This window comes from Ceratotherium simum, chromosome 14, assembly GCF_057802395.1.
Source record: "Ceratotherium simum simum isolate JZ-2026a chromosome 14, ASM5780239v1, whole genome shotgun sequence".
NCBI lineage: Eukaryota > Metazoa > Chordata > Mammalia > Perissodactyla > Rhinocerotidae > Ceratotherium > Ceratotherium simum.
In genome coordinates, this window is record NC_141913.1 from 10,430,892 (window position 1) to 10,450,329 (window position 19,438).

At 35.2% G+C, this 19,438-nt stretch overlaps 1 protein-coding gene across 5 annotated transcripts in view; it reads left to right on the forward strand.

Moving 5' to 3' along the window:
- Nucleotides 1-19,438, forward strand: part of ROCK1 (Rho associated coiled-coil containing protein kinase 1) — a 151,361-nt gene that overhangs the window by 100,270 nt on the left and 31,653 nt on the right. For all 5 annotated transcript variants that reach the window (XM_004421038.3, XM_014780289.2, XM_087439014.1 and 2 more), the window contains 5 exons: nucleotides 8,987-9,093; nucleotides 10,320-10,470; nucleotides 14,624-14,784; nucleotides 16,390-16,574; nucleotides 18,141-18,210. In XM_004421038.3, the coding sequence (XP_004421095.2) occupies nucleotides 8,987-9,093; nucleotides 10,320-10,470; nucleotides 14,624-14,784; nucleotides 16,390-16,574; nucleotides 18,141-18,210 (674 nt within the window). The remainder of the gene's footprint in view (nucleotides 1-8,986; nucleotides 9,094-10,319; nucleotides 10,471-14,623; nucleotides 14,785-16,389; nucleotides 16,575-18,140; nucleotides 18,211-19,438) is intronic.

The window sequence follows — 19,438 nt, forward strand, 5'->3', positions numbered from 1 at the left end:
CAAGAAAGTAACCTCATTATATGTGTTAGAAAAGCCTCATACTTGAGTTCCTTAAATTGCTTTTCTAGGCCTTTTTATATACAGCTTATTAACTATGCGGAAGTCACTTCCATCTGCCTTTATCTATAAACCTGAGGAGATTAATATAGGTGACCCCTATAAATCCTTCCAATTCTAAAATTCTTTGAGTCTGTGATCTTCCCTATGGGACTGAGCTTTGAAGAGCTTGCTTTCAAAGAAGAGACTGTCATCCCTGTGTTCATCAACAGTGATTTTAACTGAATCTGTTTTTTAGATATTGGTGAAGTTAAGGAAAATTCATAGCATGATTTATTGTTGTTTATCCTTTTTCGATGCTTCCTTTAAGGTTTAGTTTTTAATTTTAAATGTGAATCAAAGCTGACACGTGTTAAAAAATGCACACAACTTATATGAACCTCAACATACATATAAAGATGCATTGTGGTTAAATAAAAACAAAACACTTTTTATGGTACTTAAGAAATTTCAGGTCCCTCAGGTATAAATTTCTCATAGTTTGGGATGCTGGGCTTCTGGCAGAGTCACGATTGTTTCCTAGTTGAATGTCTTCCCTGTATACTAGTGGGCAGAAGCTTTTTCATATGTATGGGAAATGACTTCCCAAACATAATTGGATAGTAAATATTTTAGGCTTTGTGGGCCACATACAATCTCTGTTACATATTCTTCTTTTTTACTTTTTGCAACTCTTTGAAAATGAAAAAAAAAACATTCTTACCTTCATGTCTGTAAAGATACAGGATGCAGGCCTGAAGTTTATCAACGCCTGGACTAGTGGTAGATAAGGCTGCTGTTACAGACAAAAGTAAGCTTCCATAAGTCCAGGCCACAGAGGCTTAAAGGAAACGAATGGACAAAGATCAAAATGTCTTAGAGGAATGAAAATTTTAACTGAAATGATAAGTTCCTCATCTAGTAAGTTTATTTGTGATTCTTCAGATTGAAATGCAAAAAGACAAATTTTTAAAATTAACCATTTTAAAAAGTCTTTTTTTAAAAAACCTATTGTTGGTTTCTTCTTTAACTTTTTATTTTGGAAAATTTCAGTCATATACCATAGTAGAATACTATAATGACCCCTTATGTACCTATCATTTAGCTTCAATAATCTTCATCTAGCAGCCAATCTGTTTCATTTATACCCCACCTCTTCTTCCCAGTCCTCTGACACTGAATTATTTTGAAGCAAATCTCAGGCATCACATTGTTTAATTTGTAAATATTTCAATATCTCTTAAGGATTATTTTTTTTTTAACATAACCACAATATCATTATCAAACCTGAAAAAAAGTTATTAATACTGTGATATCTAGTATTGTAATATCTAGCCAGTGCTCAGATTCCTCCAGTAGTCCCGTAATTTGTTGTTGTTATATTTATTTTGCTTGAATTCAGATCCAGTCAAGCTCCGCACATGGCATTTCATTAATATATCCGTTAAGTTTCTTTTAATCTATAGGTTTCCCCTTCCTTTTTTGTTCTTTCTAGTTTGTTGTTGCTGTTGGTTGAGGAAATCAGGGTTTTTTTGTCCTATTGAATATCTCTCATTCTGAATTTTGTTAATTCCATCTGCGGGTGTCAGTTAACATGATGTCCTGTCCCTTGTAGTACTTTAAACTGGTGGTTCTACAGGCTTGATCTATTTCAGGTAGGACTTTGGCAAGAATACTTGTAAGGAATATTATTTAGCCACATAAAGCCTAGCTGTCCCTTTTTATAATGTTAGCAGCCATTGATGATTGTTGCCTAGATCCTGTGTTTCTTTAGGAGTTTGCAATGGTGATGATCTATTTTTATCATTCCTCATTCATTTGTTAAATAAATGGAATACTACTATATAGATAAACATTTTTTCACCAATTATATAGTTGCCTTGAGGTACAGCTTATGAAAGAAGGTCAGGTTGAATACTTGAATCTTTTCCTTTATCATTTTTAAGAACAGTAAGTTGTTTCCCCAGCATCTTCCAAAGGTAACCTTTTTATTATATAAATTTTAATATATTATGAACTTATGAATTTTAATATAGTTAATATATGTTAGCTCATTGTAGTATTTTTATTGATGCTCGTTTGAGGTTAGTGAGAATCTCTCCAAGTTTAGACACTGCCCTACTAGTCTTGGATAGCATCTTTTCTTTTTGGTGTGCATAATATATTTTCCAGGATCGCTTTCTATCCTAGACCTGAAATCACCCATTTTTCAAGGAACTCTAGTTCTTTTTGTGGCATATGGCATTCAGAAACTGTAACCTAGGCCGGCCCTGTGGCTTGGTGGTTAAGTGCGCGCGCTGCGATGCTGGTGGCCCGGGTTCGGATCCCGGGTGCGCATCGAGGCACCGCTTCTCCGTTCATCCTGAGGCCGAGTCCCACATACAGCAACTAGAAGGATGTGCAGCTACGACATACAACTATCCACTGGGGCTTTGGGGGGAAAAAATAAAATAAATAAAATGTTTAAAAAAAAAAAAGAAACTGTAACCTGGGCGCTGTGGGTATTCACTGCTATTGGACTGGTGAATGTTTATAGGACTTTTTAATGGACAAAGGTAGGAAATACTTATTTTCCATTGTAATTGCTCATTAATTTATTTTATTGCAATCAGAAACTATTACTTACCAGATTTCTACCTTTTCGAATTTTTTGATTTTTTTTTCTGGCTTAGTTCATAATGCATTTTTGTTTTGTTTTTAACTATTATATGGGCAGTTGTTGAAAATTGTGTAGGTTTTTACTTTATATGTTTTTGGGGGTTTTTTTTGAAGAAAAACAATAGATCAGTTTTCTAATCTAATCAGTCAATTTTCTAAGACTCCATTTATTCTTTGTCTCTTCAATCTGCCACTATGTTTGTGGTTTTTTTCCTCATAGCCCCCTTGTATTTCTAACAGCTTTTGCTTTGTGTGTTTTTTTATTGAGGTGAAATTCATATAACAAAAAATTGATCGTTTAAAACTGTACAGTTCAGTGGCATTTAGTACATTCATTCTTCTTCAACAATGTTTAGTTCCAAAACATCTTCATTATCCCACAAGAAGAAAATCTTGTACCCATTAAGATATCCCTTCCTATATCCCCCTCCACCTAGACCCTGGCAACCACCAATCTCCTTTCTATCTCTGAAATTTACCTATTCTGAATATTTCATATAAATGACATTATACAGTATGTGACCTTTTATGTCAGGCTTCTTTCACTTAGCATATTTTTAAGCTTCATCAGATTCATCTGTGTTGTAGCATGTATCAGTACTTCGTTCATTTATGGCTGAGTAGTATTCTGTTGTATGTATATACCATATCTTGTTTAGCCATTCGTCTATTAATGGATATTTGAGTTGTTTACACCTTTTAGCTATCGGAAATAATGCTACTGTGAATATTTGTGTACAAGTATTTGTTGGAGTACCTGTTTTCAAATCTTTTGGGTGTATATCTAGGAGTGGAATTGCTCGGTCATATGGTAAATCTATGTTTAACTTTTGAGGAACTTCCAAACTGTTTTCCACGATGACTGCACCTTTTACATTCCCACGAACAATGTACGAGCGTTGCAGTTTCTCCACATCCTTGCCAATACTTGATATTTAACCTTTTTTGGTTGTAACCACCCTAGTGGGTGTGAAGTGGTATCTCATTGTGGTTTTGATTTTCATTTTCCTAATTACTGATGTTGAGCATCTTTTCATGTGCTTATTGACCATTTGTGTATCCTCTTTCGAAGACTGTCTATTCATATCGTTTGTCCATTTTTTCTTTTTCTTTTAATTTTTTTTATTTATTAATTTTTTTTGTGAGGAAGATCAGCCCTGAGCTAACATCCATGCCAATCCTCCTCTTTTTGCTAAGGAAGACTGCCCCTGGGCTAACATCTGTGCTTATTTTCCTCCACTTTATATGGGACACCGCCACAGCATGGCCTGACAAGCAGTGCCTCGGTGTGTGCCCGGGGTCCGAACCTGGGGCGCCAGTAGCGGAGCGCGCGCACACCTAACTGCTACGCCACGGGGTTGGCCCCCATTTTTTCTTTTTCTTTTTTGTTGTGAGGAAGATTAACTCTGAGCTAACATCCACTGCCAATCCTCCTCTTTTTGCTGAAGAAGATTGGCCCTGGGGTAACATTTGTGACCATCTTCCTCTACTTCATACGGGACGTCACCGCAGCATGGCTTAATAAGCGGTGCGTCGGTCTGCTCCTGGGATCCGAATCCACGAACCCTGGGCTGCTAAAGCGGAGCTTGGGAACTTAACTGCTACCCCACCGGGGAGGCCGCTGTCCATTTTTTAGTTGGGTTGTTTATCTTTTTGTTGTTGACTTTTAAGAGTCTGGATACTAGACCTTATCAGATATATGATTTGCTAATATTGACTCCCATTCTGTAGGTTGTCTTTTTACTTTCTTGATAATGTCCTTTGATATACAAAAGTTAATTCGAATGAAGTCCAGTTTATCTATTATATGTTGCTTATGTTTTTGGTGTCATATCTCAGAATATGTTGCCAAATCCAAGATCATGAAGATTTACCCCTCTGTCTTCTTCTAAAAGTTTTATGGTTTTAGCACTTATATTTAGGTCTTTGACCTATCTTGAGTTAATTTTTGCATGTGGTATGATGTAGGGGTCCACCTTTATTCTTTTGCATGTGGATATCCAATTGTCCCAGCACTATTTGTTGAAGAGACTAGTGTTTCTCCTATTGAATGGTCTTGGCATCCTTGTTGAAAATCAATTGGCCATAGATATATGGGTTTGTTTCTGGATTCTCAGTTCTGTTCCCTTGGTCTATATGTCTGTCCTTATGCCAGTATCACACTGTTTTGATCACTTTAGCTTCATAGCAAGTTTTGAATTGGGAAGTTTGAGTCCTACAATTTTGTTGTTCTTTTTCAGTATTGTTTTAGCCATTCAAGCCTCCTTGTAATTCCATATAATTTGAGGATCTGCTTTTTCATTTCTGCATAAAAGATCTTTGGAATTTTGATAGGGATTGCATTGAATCTATAGAATACTTTAGGTAGTATTGCCATCTTAACATATTAAGTCTTCCAATCCATGAACATGAGATATATTTCCATTTATTTAGGTCTTTTAAAAATTCATTTTAGCAGTGTTTTTTGGTTGTGTACAAGTCTTACACCTCCTTGGTTAAATTATTCCTAGGGATTTTATTCTTTTAAATCCTCTTATAAATGGGATTGTCTTAATTTTTTTTTGTGAGGAAGATCAGCCCTGAGCTAACATCCATGCTAATCCTCCTCTTTTTGCTGAGGAAGACCGGCTCTGAGCTAACATCTGTTGCCAATCCTCCTCCTCCTTTTTTTTTTTTTCTCCCCAAAGCCCCAGTAGATAGTTGTATGTCATAGTTGCACATCCTTCCAATTGCTGTATGTGGGACGTGGCCTCAGCATGGCTGGAGAAGCGATGCGTCGGTGCACGCCCAGGATCCGAACCCAGGCTGCCAGTATTGGAGCGTGCGCACTTAACCCCTAAGCCATGGGGCCGGCCCTTAATTTTCTTTTTATATTGTTTGTTGACTATGATGTTAGCTGTGGGTATTTCATAAATACCCTGCTTTTGTATATTTTTAATGGAATGTTATTTGGTGTGTTAAGGTTTTATGACTTCTGTATCTTCTTCCTGGATTAGAATTGTATTATTATAAATTATGTTAAATGTATATGACCTTGAGAGTTTTTTCCCTTAATTTGCATTTTCCTGTTATATCTTGCCCATTCATTTATTTTTAATTTTTGTATGTAGTTGATGGGCCTCAAGTTTAGATGGTGGGTTTCATATTTGGAGATTTTAACATATTTAGATTTTTTAAGTGACTTTTTTTGTTAAAACTTAACATGTATGCACATGTTAAATCAAAAAAATACATCTGGAGAAATTTTCACATGAACACACCCACGTAACAAGAATCCAGATCATGAAACTGAACATTACCAACAACCCAGAAGTCTCCCTATGCTTCCTCTTAGTCACTAACCCCCTTCCCCCCAAGTAGTCACTGTTCTGACTTCTAACACCATAAATTTTTTTGCTTATTCTTGAGCTTTTTTGTGTGTGTGTGAGGAAGATTAGCCCTGAGCTAACATCTGTTGCCACTGTTCTTTTTGCTGAGGAAGATTGGCCCCGGCCTAGTATCCGTGCCCATCTTCCTCTACTTTATATGGGATGCTGGCACAGCATGGCCTGACAAGTGGTGCATCGGTCCATGCCCAGGATCCAAACCTGTGAACCCTGGGCTGCCAAAGTGGAGCGTGGGAACTTAACTGCTACGCTGCCATGCCAGCCCCAGACATTTTATAAATGGAATCATGCAGTAAACGTTCCTTTATGTCTGGTTTATTTCATTCAATTTCAAATTTATGAGGTTCATCCCTATTGTTGTATATGGCAATAGTTTGTTATTTCTCCTTGCTGTATAATATTCCATTTATTATGTCTGACCACTGCAATATATCAGTCATTCTATGGTGAATGGATATTCTCATTATTTCCATTTTGGAGCTATTATGAATAGTGCTGATATAAACTTTCTTGTAGATATTTTTTGGTAATCATACATATACTTCCTGTTGGTATATACCTAAGAGTGACAGAGCCATAGAATATGTGGTTATTTAGTTTTAGTAAATACTTCCAAGTATTTCAAAATTGCTGCACCAGTTTACATTCACCAGCAGTGTATGAGAGTTTCAGTTGCTCCAGATTCTCATCAAGGACAGTACTCATCCCCACTGAGTTTTGTCAGTCTTGATGTTTTAGCCATTCTGGTGCTGTGTGATGGTATTTCCTTATAGGTTAATTTGTGTTTCCCTGGTGTCTGAGATTGAGTAACTTTTCATATGTTTATTGGCAATTTGTGATGTGTTCTTCAAGTCTTTTGCTCTTTTTTAAATTGGGTTGTTTGCTTTTTTCTTATTGGTTTGTATGAGTGCTAGATGTTAGTCCTTTATCAAATATATGTATCATAATTGTCCCACTCTGTGGTTTGCCTTTTCACTCTTTAATGGTGTCTTCTGATGAACAGGAGGTCTTACTTTTCTTATTTTTAATGTAGTCCATTTTATTTTTTTTCTTTTGTGGTTAGTGCTGTGTTTAGTATCGCCTGTTGAATTCTTTGATTAAATCATGAAGATAGGGCCGGCCCTGTGGCTTGGTGGTTAAGTGCGTGCGCTGCGATGCTGGTGGCCCGGGTTCGGATCCCGGGTGCGCATCGAGGCACCACTTCTCTGTTCATCCTGAGGCCGAGTCCCACATACAGCAACTAGAAGGATGTGCAGCTACGACACACAACTATCCACTGGGGCTTTGGGGGGAAAAAATAAAATAAACAAAATCTTTAAAAAAAAAAAAAATCATGAAGATATTATTCTCTATTTTGTTTTATTGTTTTAATCCATTTAGGTGATGATACCTGATATACTGATTCTTATTCCTTCCATGTATTTTAACATCTCTTTCATAGGGTTATTATGAATCGGTAATGGATTCAACTCATATATTTTCATTACATTGTCTTCTTAGGAATTAGTGTATGTAAACTTCTACATAAAAAATTCAGTTTAATCTGATTTTACTATCTTTGTACAGATTTTTAAAACTTATTATTTATTATAATACAGGAGGAAGCATTTTTTTAATAGCACTTTAACATTTTGCCACATTTGCTTTATCTCTCTCCATACAAACACACACATACTTTGTATTTTTGCCCAACCATTTGAAAGAAACTGGCAGGTGTTTCTTTCTCCTATATGAACATACTCCTGCATGAACATAATACCGTGTGTATGTGTGTGTGTGTGTGTGTGTGTGTAAATTGTTTCATTGCTCTTTGGATCCTAGAACTAGCCTAGCAGACAAGCATTATCAGGTGCCAAAGATTTAAAATTCATTTGTTCATTAAAGAACTACTTTAGAAACATTAAAATATAGGAAGCGAGTAGAGAGTGCATTGAAGAGTTTGGCAAGTACAGCAAGTTAAACACTGAACTTGAAGAAATACAAAATTCGGGCCGGCCCCGTGGGTTAGCGGTTAAGTGCGCGCGCTCTGCTGCTGGCGCCCGGGTTCGATCCCGGGCGCGCACCGACGCACCGCTTCTCCGGCCATGCTGAGGCCGCATCCCACATACAGCAACTTTCAGAAGGATATGCAGCTATGACCTACAACTATCTGCTGGGGCTTTGGGGGGAAATAAATAAATAAAATTAAAAAAAAAAAAAAGAAATACAAAATTCTTCCGGGTGCTTTATCCATTTCCCTATCAAATCCTAGGCCACTTTTAATCACAGAATAAGAAAACACATTCTTACTTTTGAACTAAACCATATAATTATATTTATTTATGTTAGATTCTACATTTATTAAATTTGCATGTTTGTTAAATACTTATGCATTAAAAACGTATAAGGCCTAAAGCATGTTTTAATGGGGAGAGTTACTAAATATGAGTTTCTACCATTGCATGGCATGAGCCTCAGGTGGGTTAAAACTAAGCTTTGTTAGAGCACTTGAATTCCTTAAAACTTAGTTTTCTATAAAAATGGAGTTTGGCTTCATTAAGTTTGAGTAAACACTTTTCAGAATGTCTGATACATAAAAAGCACTTAAATACCTGCCTTAATTAACTAAAAGTTCTCACTCTTAACATGGGGGAAAAGAGCACTCAATAAGGTCTTAGATCTGATTTCTGGACCAAGCTCAGGCTCCATCTCTTCGACTGTTTGTCAAATGAGGAATATGTACTAGATGATCTCCAATTAGCATTAACATTTTTATTACTATATATTGTAGTTATTGTATATACTACCAAGAAAACACTTAATTCTATCTGATTAGGAAATTTAAAACTTTTTTTAATCTCAATGGTCACGCTGAAAAAAAGACTTGTTTCGATGACTTTGTGACGAACTTGTTTCTCACTTGATAGCTCGGATTACATCTTTACAAGAGGAGGTGAAGCATCTCAAACATAATCTTGAAAGAGTGGAAGGAGAAAGAAAAGAGGCTCAAGACATGTTTACTCATTCAGAAAAGGTAAATGATTTAACGTATCAATTACGAGATCGTATTTACTGGTTATCAAATATTATAAAGTGGTTTATAAAATAGCATTCATTCCTAGTGTTTATATATTTATATTTCTAAAAGTTTTTATGGTTGGTTGATTGGTTGAGTGGAGTGTATGTGTGTCTTATTTAGGGCTTTTTATTGTGCGATTTTTGTTTGTTTTTACCCTTGAAGGGTATTAGATGTTTGATGTTATCTGATCATCACCAATTGCTTTGGGTTTCGACATACCTTTTCATATGCAAATTTTTTCCCCATTTTTTTGTTATGGGTAAGATGAAGATTTTGAACCTTACTACCCTTATGAAGAAGGAAAACAAAGGATCGGTGTATAATAGATTATGTGTACTTTTTCCATTTTGTTGGTAAGAGTTAGCAAAATAGAAAATGCATAAAGTGATTGGCTTGGGCATGTAGAATTTTCTTAATAATCAAAAATGTCATTGGTTAACTTCTGTCCCTACCTTGCTAAAAAAATAAAAAGGATTAAATAGGTAATATGCAGATCCAGCTCTCTCTTTTTTGACGCCTCCCTGAAATGTTGTAGGTTTACTAGATCCTCTGATAAATGATCAGAAAATCCTCCAGTTATCTTGTCCTTTGGATATGTTTTGTGACAATCAGGATAGTTTTTTGACGTCTAAGCCTGGTGTAAATGTAGAAATAGGATGAAAGACAGAAGAGTAGAAGAAGTACCCAAACAGAAATGGAATATAGTTTGACTTGTTCTTTTGTCAAAGCAACATAAACCTAGGTATAGATGCAAATGTAAACAGAGATAATTTTTTTTTAATTAGTAGCAAAAATTTTTAAATGAAGTGAAGCATTGTTCTATTAATTTCTGATCCTAGCAATGAACCATCTTGAACATAACCACCACCACAACCCTGTCTTGCCATCAGCTATGGCTATTGATTTGAATGGTCAGAGGGGTAAAGAAAAGGTGATATTTTGCTTTTAGTTATATGTGCTCATTGTGATTTTAAAAGTAAGACATTTTAGATGGTGTGAAATATACAAGAAAGTGTAAAAAATAAAATTATTCACTGAATAGAAATATTTAAGTAAATGTGGTATCACATTTCAGACCAGTGTGATTCATATATTATCATTTGTGGGATGTTAAATAGTGTAAGATTTAATAATGTGTTGTTTGCACGGTGTCTTACATGACTCTCATTCTCATATTACAGGAAAAGAATAATTTAGAGATAGATTTAAACTACAAGCTTAAATCATTACAACAACGATTAGAACAAGAGATAAATGAACATAAAGTAACCAAAGCTCGTTTAACTGACAAGCATCAGTCTCTTGAAGAGGCAAAGTCTGTTGCAATGTGTGGTGAGTGTCAGTTTTAATATTTTCTACATGATTAATTTTTAAATCATGCCTACAGAAATTTTGATTTGATCACAATTTCATTTTATAGTGGCATAAATTCTTAAAATTATAAATTATGATCTAGAAAAAAGGTATCTTCCTTTTTTTCTTTTTTGCTACTTTCTATTTTTTAAAATCACAATTTTACCTTCTAGTTCCCTCACTCTACTCCCCTCTACTCCCTATAAAAGTCAGTGGGATCTCTCTTTTCTCCCAATTTTTCAGTCCTTTCTTTTATTTTCTTCCCCATCCATTCTGGAACTTATTGTCTGTTAATTCATCTGCTTTCTTGCTTGGTACCCTCAATTTTCTCATTCCTTTGTATTTCTGCTGTATTATGCCTCTAAGCACAACCCTAGATCAGACCAGTCAGCTACTGTCTTCACTTCAAATAGTTCTTCAGATGGATGTTGTCAGCCCAATGCATTATCTCCAACCTCAGTTGAGCTGTCAGTTTTTTTATGTATCACTCGTCAGTTCCTTCTCCCAGACTTTTATTTCTCTTCTCAAGCTTCTATGCCGTTTCTTTATCACTACACTTTTAGGTGAACTTTTCTTCTCTTTCAAAAAGAAATCATGAAATTATAGGGATGCACTCCTCAAAATCTAGTTCTCTTACTTAATCAACCTATCCACTTCTTTATCTTCAGTATCTTCCCTCTCATCATAGAGGAGAGTGATCCTCTTCCTGTCCTGGCTAATACATTCTGACTGTACTCAGATCCAGTCTCTTTTTGTCTCATCTTAACTTATCTCTTTTTCTCTTCTTTATCCTCAACTTTTTCTCCTCCACTGAATCTTTTCTTGTTGTAAACATGTACAAGTCTCTCCCATCTCAAGAAAATATCAAAAAAAATAGACAAACCCTTGCAGCAACCTGTGATCTTTATTGATTGCCAGTGTTTTATTCCATCCCTTTCCCTTTATAGCCAAACTTCTAAAAAGAGGAGTCTTCCTTTTCTTCACCTTCTACTCGCGTTCTAACCTACTGCAATCTGGAAGTGTCACTTGGCACCTTAAATTCAGTTTGTTCAAGGGAAAACTTATGATCTTATCTGTCAAACCTGCTCTTACTCATCTTCTTACTATTCTGGTTAATGGCTATATAGTTTTTATTAGCCCAGGCTTGGAATCAGACAAATCTATTTTGCCTCTTAGCCACTCTATGACTATTAAAAAAAAAAATTAGATGAGAAAATGCATGGAAAGTGCCTGTACATAGAAATCTTTCAATAAATGGAAGATATTATCATAGTTAGGGAGGGTGGTAGTACTCAACATCTGGCAGTCCAAGCCAGAAATCTGAGAATCATTCAGGAATTCTATTTCCAAATAATATATACAATGTAGTCTTCCTTTCCTATTCCCTTGTAGTTCATGAAGACATCATCACTTTGCTTGATCTGTTGCAGTAGACTCTTAATTTTTACTCTGCCAAGAGTTGTTCCAGTCATCAGTCTGTTGTTTTTGCGTAGGTCAGAATGATCTTTTTAAAATTCAGTTCTTACTGTGCTGGTCCTTTTTAAAATCCTTTTGTGGCTTTTCATTGTGTACAAGGTATATGTGAAACTCCTCATGACATACAGAATCTTTGAGTTGGCACTTACCTATCGTTACAGTCTCACCACTCTGCACTTTCTTTTGTGTACCTCATGCTTCAGCCATATTGAACTACTTTTATTTCTTTCACATATGTTAATTATTGATTGCCTACTGTAAGCCAGGCACAACTGGGGGAATAGCAGAGAATAAGACTTATAAGAACTCTTCCTCTTAGAGATTATATTCTGATGGTGCGGGTAGACAAAAAAGCAAATAAATGAAAATAGGTACAGATTGTAATCATTAAGGTGAAGAAAATACATACAGTGTGATAGTTTCTAGGTAGTACTACCTTAGATGAGGTTCTGAGGAAAGGTCGTTCTGAGCTAATACTGTTTGAGGTAAGAACTGAAAGTCAAAATGAACTAACCATTTAAAGAGCAGGAGGAAGTATATTCTAGGCAGCAGAGATGGTAAGTTTAATACTCTTATTCTAAGAATATTGGAAAGCATTGTAGTGTTTTAAGCTGTGCTGGAATGTGTAATTTATGTTTTTAAAAGACCAGTCCTGCTACTGTGTGGCAAATGATTTTAAGAAAGATAACAATTTAAAAACGGAGATCAGCCAGAAGACTATAGGCTGCAGGCAATGCTGGTAGAAGAGCTGGAAAGAAGTGGAAATGCAGAGGACAAGAGTTGGTGATGACTTGGATGGAAAGATGAAAAAGAAGGAACCAAGAAAGACTCAGGCTTTTAATTTTAACAGCTGGATGGATGTTAATGTATTTTGACATTGAGATGACTGTGATCAGAGTGGTTTGGTATAGGAGGCAAATAAAGACGTCTATTTTAGGTATGTTAACTTTGAAAGCATATTAGATATCTAGGTGGAGAGGTCAAATAGTCAGTATGTAAGTGTGGAGCTTAGGGAAGAGGTATCAGTTTAGGAGTCATACACATAGAGCCATAAGCAGAACGTGATGAGGTCAGCTAAGGGAAGAATAAGGGCAGAAGAGAAGAGGAATCATAATGGAGCCCTTAGGCAGTCTAGCATTTGGAAGTCAGGTAGAAGAGGAGAAACCAACAAAGGAAACCAAGAAAGAGCAGCCAAAGGGGTAGCAGAAAATCCAAGAGAGTATGGTATTAGAAGCTCATAGAGTAAAGTATTGAAAAAAATGAGGAAGTGTCTCAATATATTGAATTCTGTTAAGGTCAGTGAAGATGAAGACATGGACATTGTATGTCCTCTGAATTTTGCAAGAATGACACCATTGGTTACCATACAAAGAGCAGTTTCAGTGGATTGGTAGAAATAGAAGCCAAATTGGAAAGAAACAAATGTGTAGTTAGGTGAGGCACTGAAGACAGTAAGTAGAGACAACTCATTGAGACGTTTGGCTGTGAACAGAGATGGGATGGTAGCTAAAGAGAGATGTGAGATCAGTGGAGGATATTTTAGGAGGGAAGATAATAAATTAGATTATTATGTTGATGAGAATGATTCAGTTGGGAGGAAGAAATTGTTAAGGCGGGAAAGAGATGAAATAATTGAAGGAACATAGTCTAGAACAGAAGTGGATGGATTTGTGTTTGATTAGAGAGATGGGAATTAAGAGGTGATGATTGTATTGGTGCAGCTAGAGTTGTAGGTTTCGGGTAGAAGATGAGGAAGTTCCATTCTAATGGTTTCTATTTTGTCACCTAGGGGGCAATCTCTGAGATGGGGAGAGCAGACTTAAGTTTGAATCCTCTTGGTGCAATTTACTAGTTGCAGGACGATGGAAAAGTTAACCTCTCGGAACCTTAGTTACCATATCTCAAAAAAAGAGTCTTACTGTAGACTAATATCTTCTGGTAATAGTTAAAATAGGTATCATACTACCATGGAATCTTGTTTATCTGAGTTGCATAAATTAGAATTCCTATCATAGCTTTAAGTGTCTTGAAACTTTTATGGAACAATGCAAAGTATAGATTAATAACTGCAACCTTATTTTTCTGCTTTTATCTAAACTACCTCCATTTTTCTCCCTAGTTACTCCACTTTTTTTCCAGCTATACTGTCACCTTCTGGTCTGAAAATGGCACTGATTAATCTCTCATATCAATGGATAAGGGCTGGATTTAGAAAGTTTTATTTTATTACTTTATTATATTGTATAACTCTCTTCCTTTAGAGATCCCACTATACAAATAATTCAAATAACATTAGGACTTCTGTAGAGTCCCAGGATAAAAACAGTAGGGATTTTTAGCACCGATTTGTCTTATATAGCCCATGAAAGTGAAAAATATTAAAGTGGTCTCTTTCGGGCCGGCCCTGTGGCTTGGTGGTTAAGTGCGCGCGCTGCGATGCTGGTGGCCTGGGTTCGGATCCCGGGTGCGCATCGAGGCACCACTTCTCCGTTCATCCTGAGGCCGAGTCCCGCATACAGCAACTAGAAGGATGTGCAGCTACGACATACAGCTATCCACTGGGGCTTTGGGGGGAAAAAATAAAATAAATAAAAAAAAAAAATTTAAAGTGGTCTCTTTCTGTAAATGTATGTTTATAACTTTTTTTCTTTCACAGAGATGGAAAAAAAGCTGAAGGAAGAGAGAGAAGCTCGAGAGAAGGCTGAAAATAGAGTTGTTCAGATTGAGAAACAATGTTCCATGCTAGATGTTGATCTGAAACAATCTCAGCAGAAGCTCGAGCATTTGACTGAAAATAAAGAAAGGATGGAGGATGAAGTAAGAAAATTTACTGATTTTGTTCATCTTATAAAAGAGAAACAATCTTAAGTTATGACTGAAAAGTCGTTATCTATAATTTAAACATGGAGATTTGAATGAAATAACCTATATGTATCTATGTTCACTGCTATATGGTCACCGCTATATCCCTAGCTCCTAGAATTTTCATCTTCAAATAGTTATTAAACATATATACCATAGGGTCTATACCATTTTGCACTGTGACAGTACAACTGTATAGAAGTGTCGTAGCTCCTCCCCTAAAGAAACTGTGTTCTTTTTAAAAAAAACAAACAAAAAACCTCTCTATTGTAAAATATCCTGTAATCCCAAAGAGGAGCATTGCCTTTAGATTTCAAAAATAGTGTTAAACTGCAGAGTCTTGACTGGCTTAGATTGATAGAAAGCACAGGGTACGCATTTACAAAGCAGTAAATAAAAAGATAAAAATGACATTATAACCTTGTGGTTACTATATGTATTTTAAAAATTATTTATAAGACTGGAAGTAATTTGTCCACGTACATAAGTTAGAGAAGGAAGAAAGAGAGGACCAAAATAATCAGGAAAGACTTCACAAAGGAGAGATGAGATGTTTCTATTATTTTAAAGGTTGGGTAAGACCTTTAGAAGTTAATAGTTTGAGAGTCAGAAGCCTGAGTTGGTAGAGAGAATATTATCAGTGATTATCAGTGATTAACAGTAAAAGAGTGATTACTGAGGGCTTACGAAGATAGGTAGATGAGGGACAAAAAGGGACTTGATCTGAGCAGAGAAGAGGAGACATATTCAGTGGTCATGGGAGAAACTTGTGGACCAAAGTATTGATCGTCTTTTAAACCTAAAATGGGAGCTATAGGTGAAAACACTCTTTTAGGAAAATTAATCTGGTAGTGGTATTTGGAGTGAACTAGAAAGAAGAGAGATTAGAGATACCTATCAGAGCCAACATGCAGGAAGCATGTATGTTGAAAATTTGAAAGATAATATTCAGTCATTTAAAAAACATAGTTTTTGACTACCTGTTATCTACCTGTTTCTGTGCAAAAGTTAGCGTAGTGCATAAGGTAGATGTGTTCTTGACTTTTGTGAAACTTACAGCCCAGAAGGAAAGATATATATTAAAATAGTAATTACAAGCATAACATACATTTAAAGAGGAAGTACCAAATGCTATATGAGTGTTACGACTAATCACTAATCTGGGAGTTAAGGAAGTCCTCACTAAACGTTTAAGGGTTATAGACTAGAGCACAAACATTTATGAATGAACAGGTAAACTTAAATACCCCTTAGGAATGTTACCCCAAAAGTGGCTTTTATACTCACCTTCTACTCCACAGTTTCCATAGAGGTTGGGGTAGAAAGAAATCAAATTTTTTCCCCCCAAGATCTCATATCTGAAATTTGGGAATTAATTTGACTTAATGGTAAATTCTGCAGTAATAAACACCAATAACAATGGAGACTCTTTAGAATACTAGTTTTCTTTATTTGTATAAAGCATTATAATGTAATTGAGATTTGGTTAGTATTCTTTCAAATTATGTCTAACAACTTATTAAAGAGATTTAAGATCCCAATTATTTTTCTCATTTACAGGTTAAGAATCTAACTCTGCAATTGGAGCAGGAATCAAATAAGCGACTGTTGTTACAAAATGAATTGAAGACTCAAGCATTTGAGGCAGATAATTTAAAAGGTTTAGAAAAGCAGATGAAACAGGAAATAAATACTTTATTGGAAGCAAAGAGATTATTAGAATTTGAGTTAGGTCAACTTACAAAGTAAGTCTTGAAAATAACATTCTTGATTTCTTTTTTGTGTTCAGCATTTGCTGATGTGTTTGATATTTTATGTGTATCTAGATTATGTACTCAGAGCTTGTGAAAGGAAGACTTAGAAAAGAGCATTTAAAAATAAAATAATTTACTTGCAAAGAAGTTGTGCAAGGGAGTTCAGGCTTTGGAAGGACAGGCTTACTAAACAATAAGTATGGGTATTTAAAGGGAGAAAAAAAGGAGATTATCAAGGCTACTGACTTTACAGTAAGTCTTTTTATGGTGGAAAAACCACAGTTTTCTCATGATTTTCATATCCACAAAAGTCAACATGCTTCTTCACACTAGAAGTACAAAAGTCAGGGATAAACTTCTTTTTATTAAGGATTCAGTACTTTACAGGAACTGTTTAAGATTTCCTTATTTTAGAGACTAGAATTAGACATGATGACCCTGTATTTGTTTGTTTTGTTTTGTTCCTTTGGTTCATCTCAGAATGCAAAGTATCTTTTTTTCTTCCTCTTCTACTCTGAGATATGATGTGCCCACTTACTTGAAATGGAGACAAAACAAGGTTGTCGGTATTGCTTTCAGAATTTGTATAAGGACATGCCTCAAAAATTTAATATCAAAGATGAGTATATTTTATGCCAAGTCATGTGTTTTTATTTTCTCCAAATTTCTGTTGTAATATCTTCAGTTGCCAGCATCGTTTACACAGTAATTCTTGGATAAAATTGTCAGTTTTTATTTTGTTGGATTTATATTGGTGAAATTCTTTTAGAACCACCATTTTCACCAGGTGATGTGTTTCTTCTCCCAAAATAACTTTCACTCAGCATTCAGTGAACATTTATTATGTCCTTTTATCAACCATATACCTTGTTAGATAATGAAAATACAAAGCTATTACTAATATGAAAACATAGCAGCCACAGATGGAATTGTTAATCCTTGAAAATCTGTGTCTGTGAGTTGCACTGTACCTCTCTATGTGAATTGTATTTCTGTGTGTATTATATATATGTAGGTGTCTCTATCTGTGTTCTTCCTCCTTTGTCGGTTATTGTTCTTGCCTCCCTTTTTTTTTTTTGATTCCTTATCTGATTATTCATTTCCACTCCTCCCCCCTGTGCTTAATGGGCCATGATATATAGTATGAATTATTATTTATTAAATATTTTCATGTCCTCTCTTTTTAATTGCTTACTTACTATATAAGACATTTAATATATATCTCTAAGAATGCTTTTTGGTATTAAAATGTATAAAAAAATATCATTTTTATTTTTGCAATTTGGATAGTCCACAATTAATATTCTCCCGAAAGTGACCTTCAGTAGAAAAGGGTTCCCTCAACTTTGCATAATATCATTTTATAAGGAGCAAAATGGAACCAGACATTGTGGCCTGACCAAATTTAATTATTGAAGTAATACTATATAATGAAGTATGATTTTTAAAAACAGGTCATTTTACTAAACCTTTTTATTTTAGCAACCTTAATAAATAAAGAATAATACAAAGTCTAGTATAAATAGCATTTGTTTACTATTTCTCTTTTATCTGAAGACAATATAGAGGAAACGAAGGACAGATGCGGGAGCTACAAGATCAGCTTGAAGCTGAGCAATATTTCTCGGTGAGAATCATTTTCAATATTATAGACTGTTTAAAAACCTGACTTAAAACAAGTATTTAGATTTTTAATGTGAACTATGATTCTTTTTCAAATGACTGTGAAGTGATTTTCTCCCCCTTTTCATATCCCTGCCTCTACATTTTATTTCTGAATCTGAGTTCGTAGTCTGTTTAGGTTGTAAATAAATGACCGTTTTTGTGCAAACATTTCTAGAATTGCCATCAAACTAGAGCTATGTATATGACTTTGTTAAGGGTTCTGTTTGCCTGGTAGCAAGCTGGGTGGTTTAGAGTGTCATTATTATCATGTGTGGTTCATCTATACGCATTACATTTGTAGGTATAACTACATACCGTTGTAAATATAACTAATGTTTAAGAGCTTTTTCCTGTTTTAGCTCTGTATGCACTTTATATGTCTGTTCTGCTTTTTCTCCATAGAAATCATTCTGTTATTTGCTGCAGGCCGTGTTATTTTCACTACTACTGTTGATTAGCATTTATAGGTAATGGTTTGAGGCTTTATTGAAGCCTCTGCAGTTTTTGTTTGTTTCTTTTGGTTGCCAAACTTAGGCTCTACCATTTCAACTTAACATTTATCTATCTGTTCCATTACTGTTACACTGGCAGCCACTTTTTCTACAGCCTTATTCAGTGCAATTAAATGCGTGAAATTCGGATTGCCTTGGTGAACATGCCGTAGAAACCAAGTGTGAACAATATTGGAAGTAATGATTTCCCAATAAAAAATCTGAGGGCTCTGCAGAATTTTCACATGATTTAGAGCTTCGTGCTCTACTCTGCTCATCTTCTAATAAACATGGTGACTTTCTATTTTTTGTCTGTTTCTTTCTTGGCTTACCAGACTATCACTGGAATATGTTTTTAAATTAAAAAAAAAAATCAGTAATGTTGAAAAACCTTTCCCTGAGTGTAGATTAACATTAATTTTTCAAAGTGTGTAGCACTGAATTCTGCAAAGTGGTCTGTAATGTCACGCACACTTTCTTGTCCATATGCTTCCAAAGTCATCATCTAGTGCCTCCACTTTGGGATGGATGTCAAATGACTTGTGGTATTCCTATGGATCTGATTTTGCCTCTATAAAGATAATACAAAACCTGATCCTGTCTCTTAGTTCTGATTTATTCCATTGCTTGTGAGGATTGGGTTAGATATAATTAAATTTGATAAGCTATTATGAACCAAATTTAAGATTTTCTTTAATC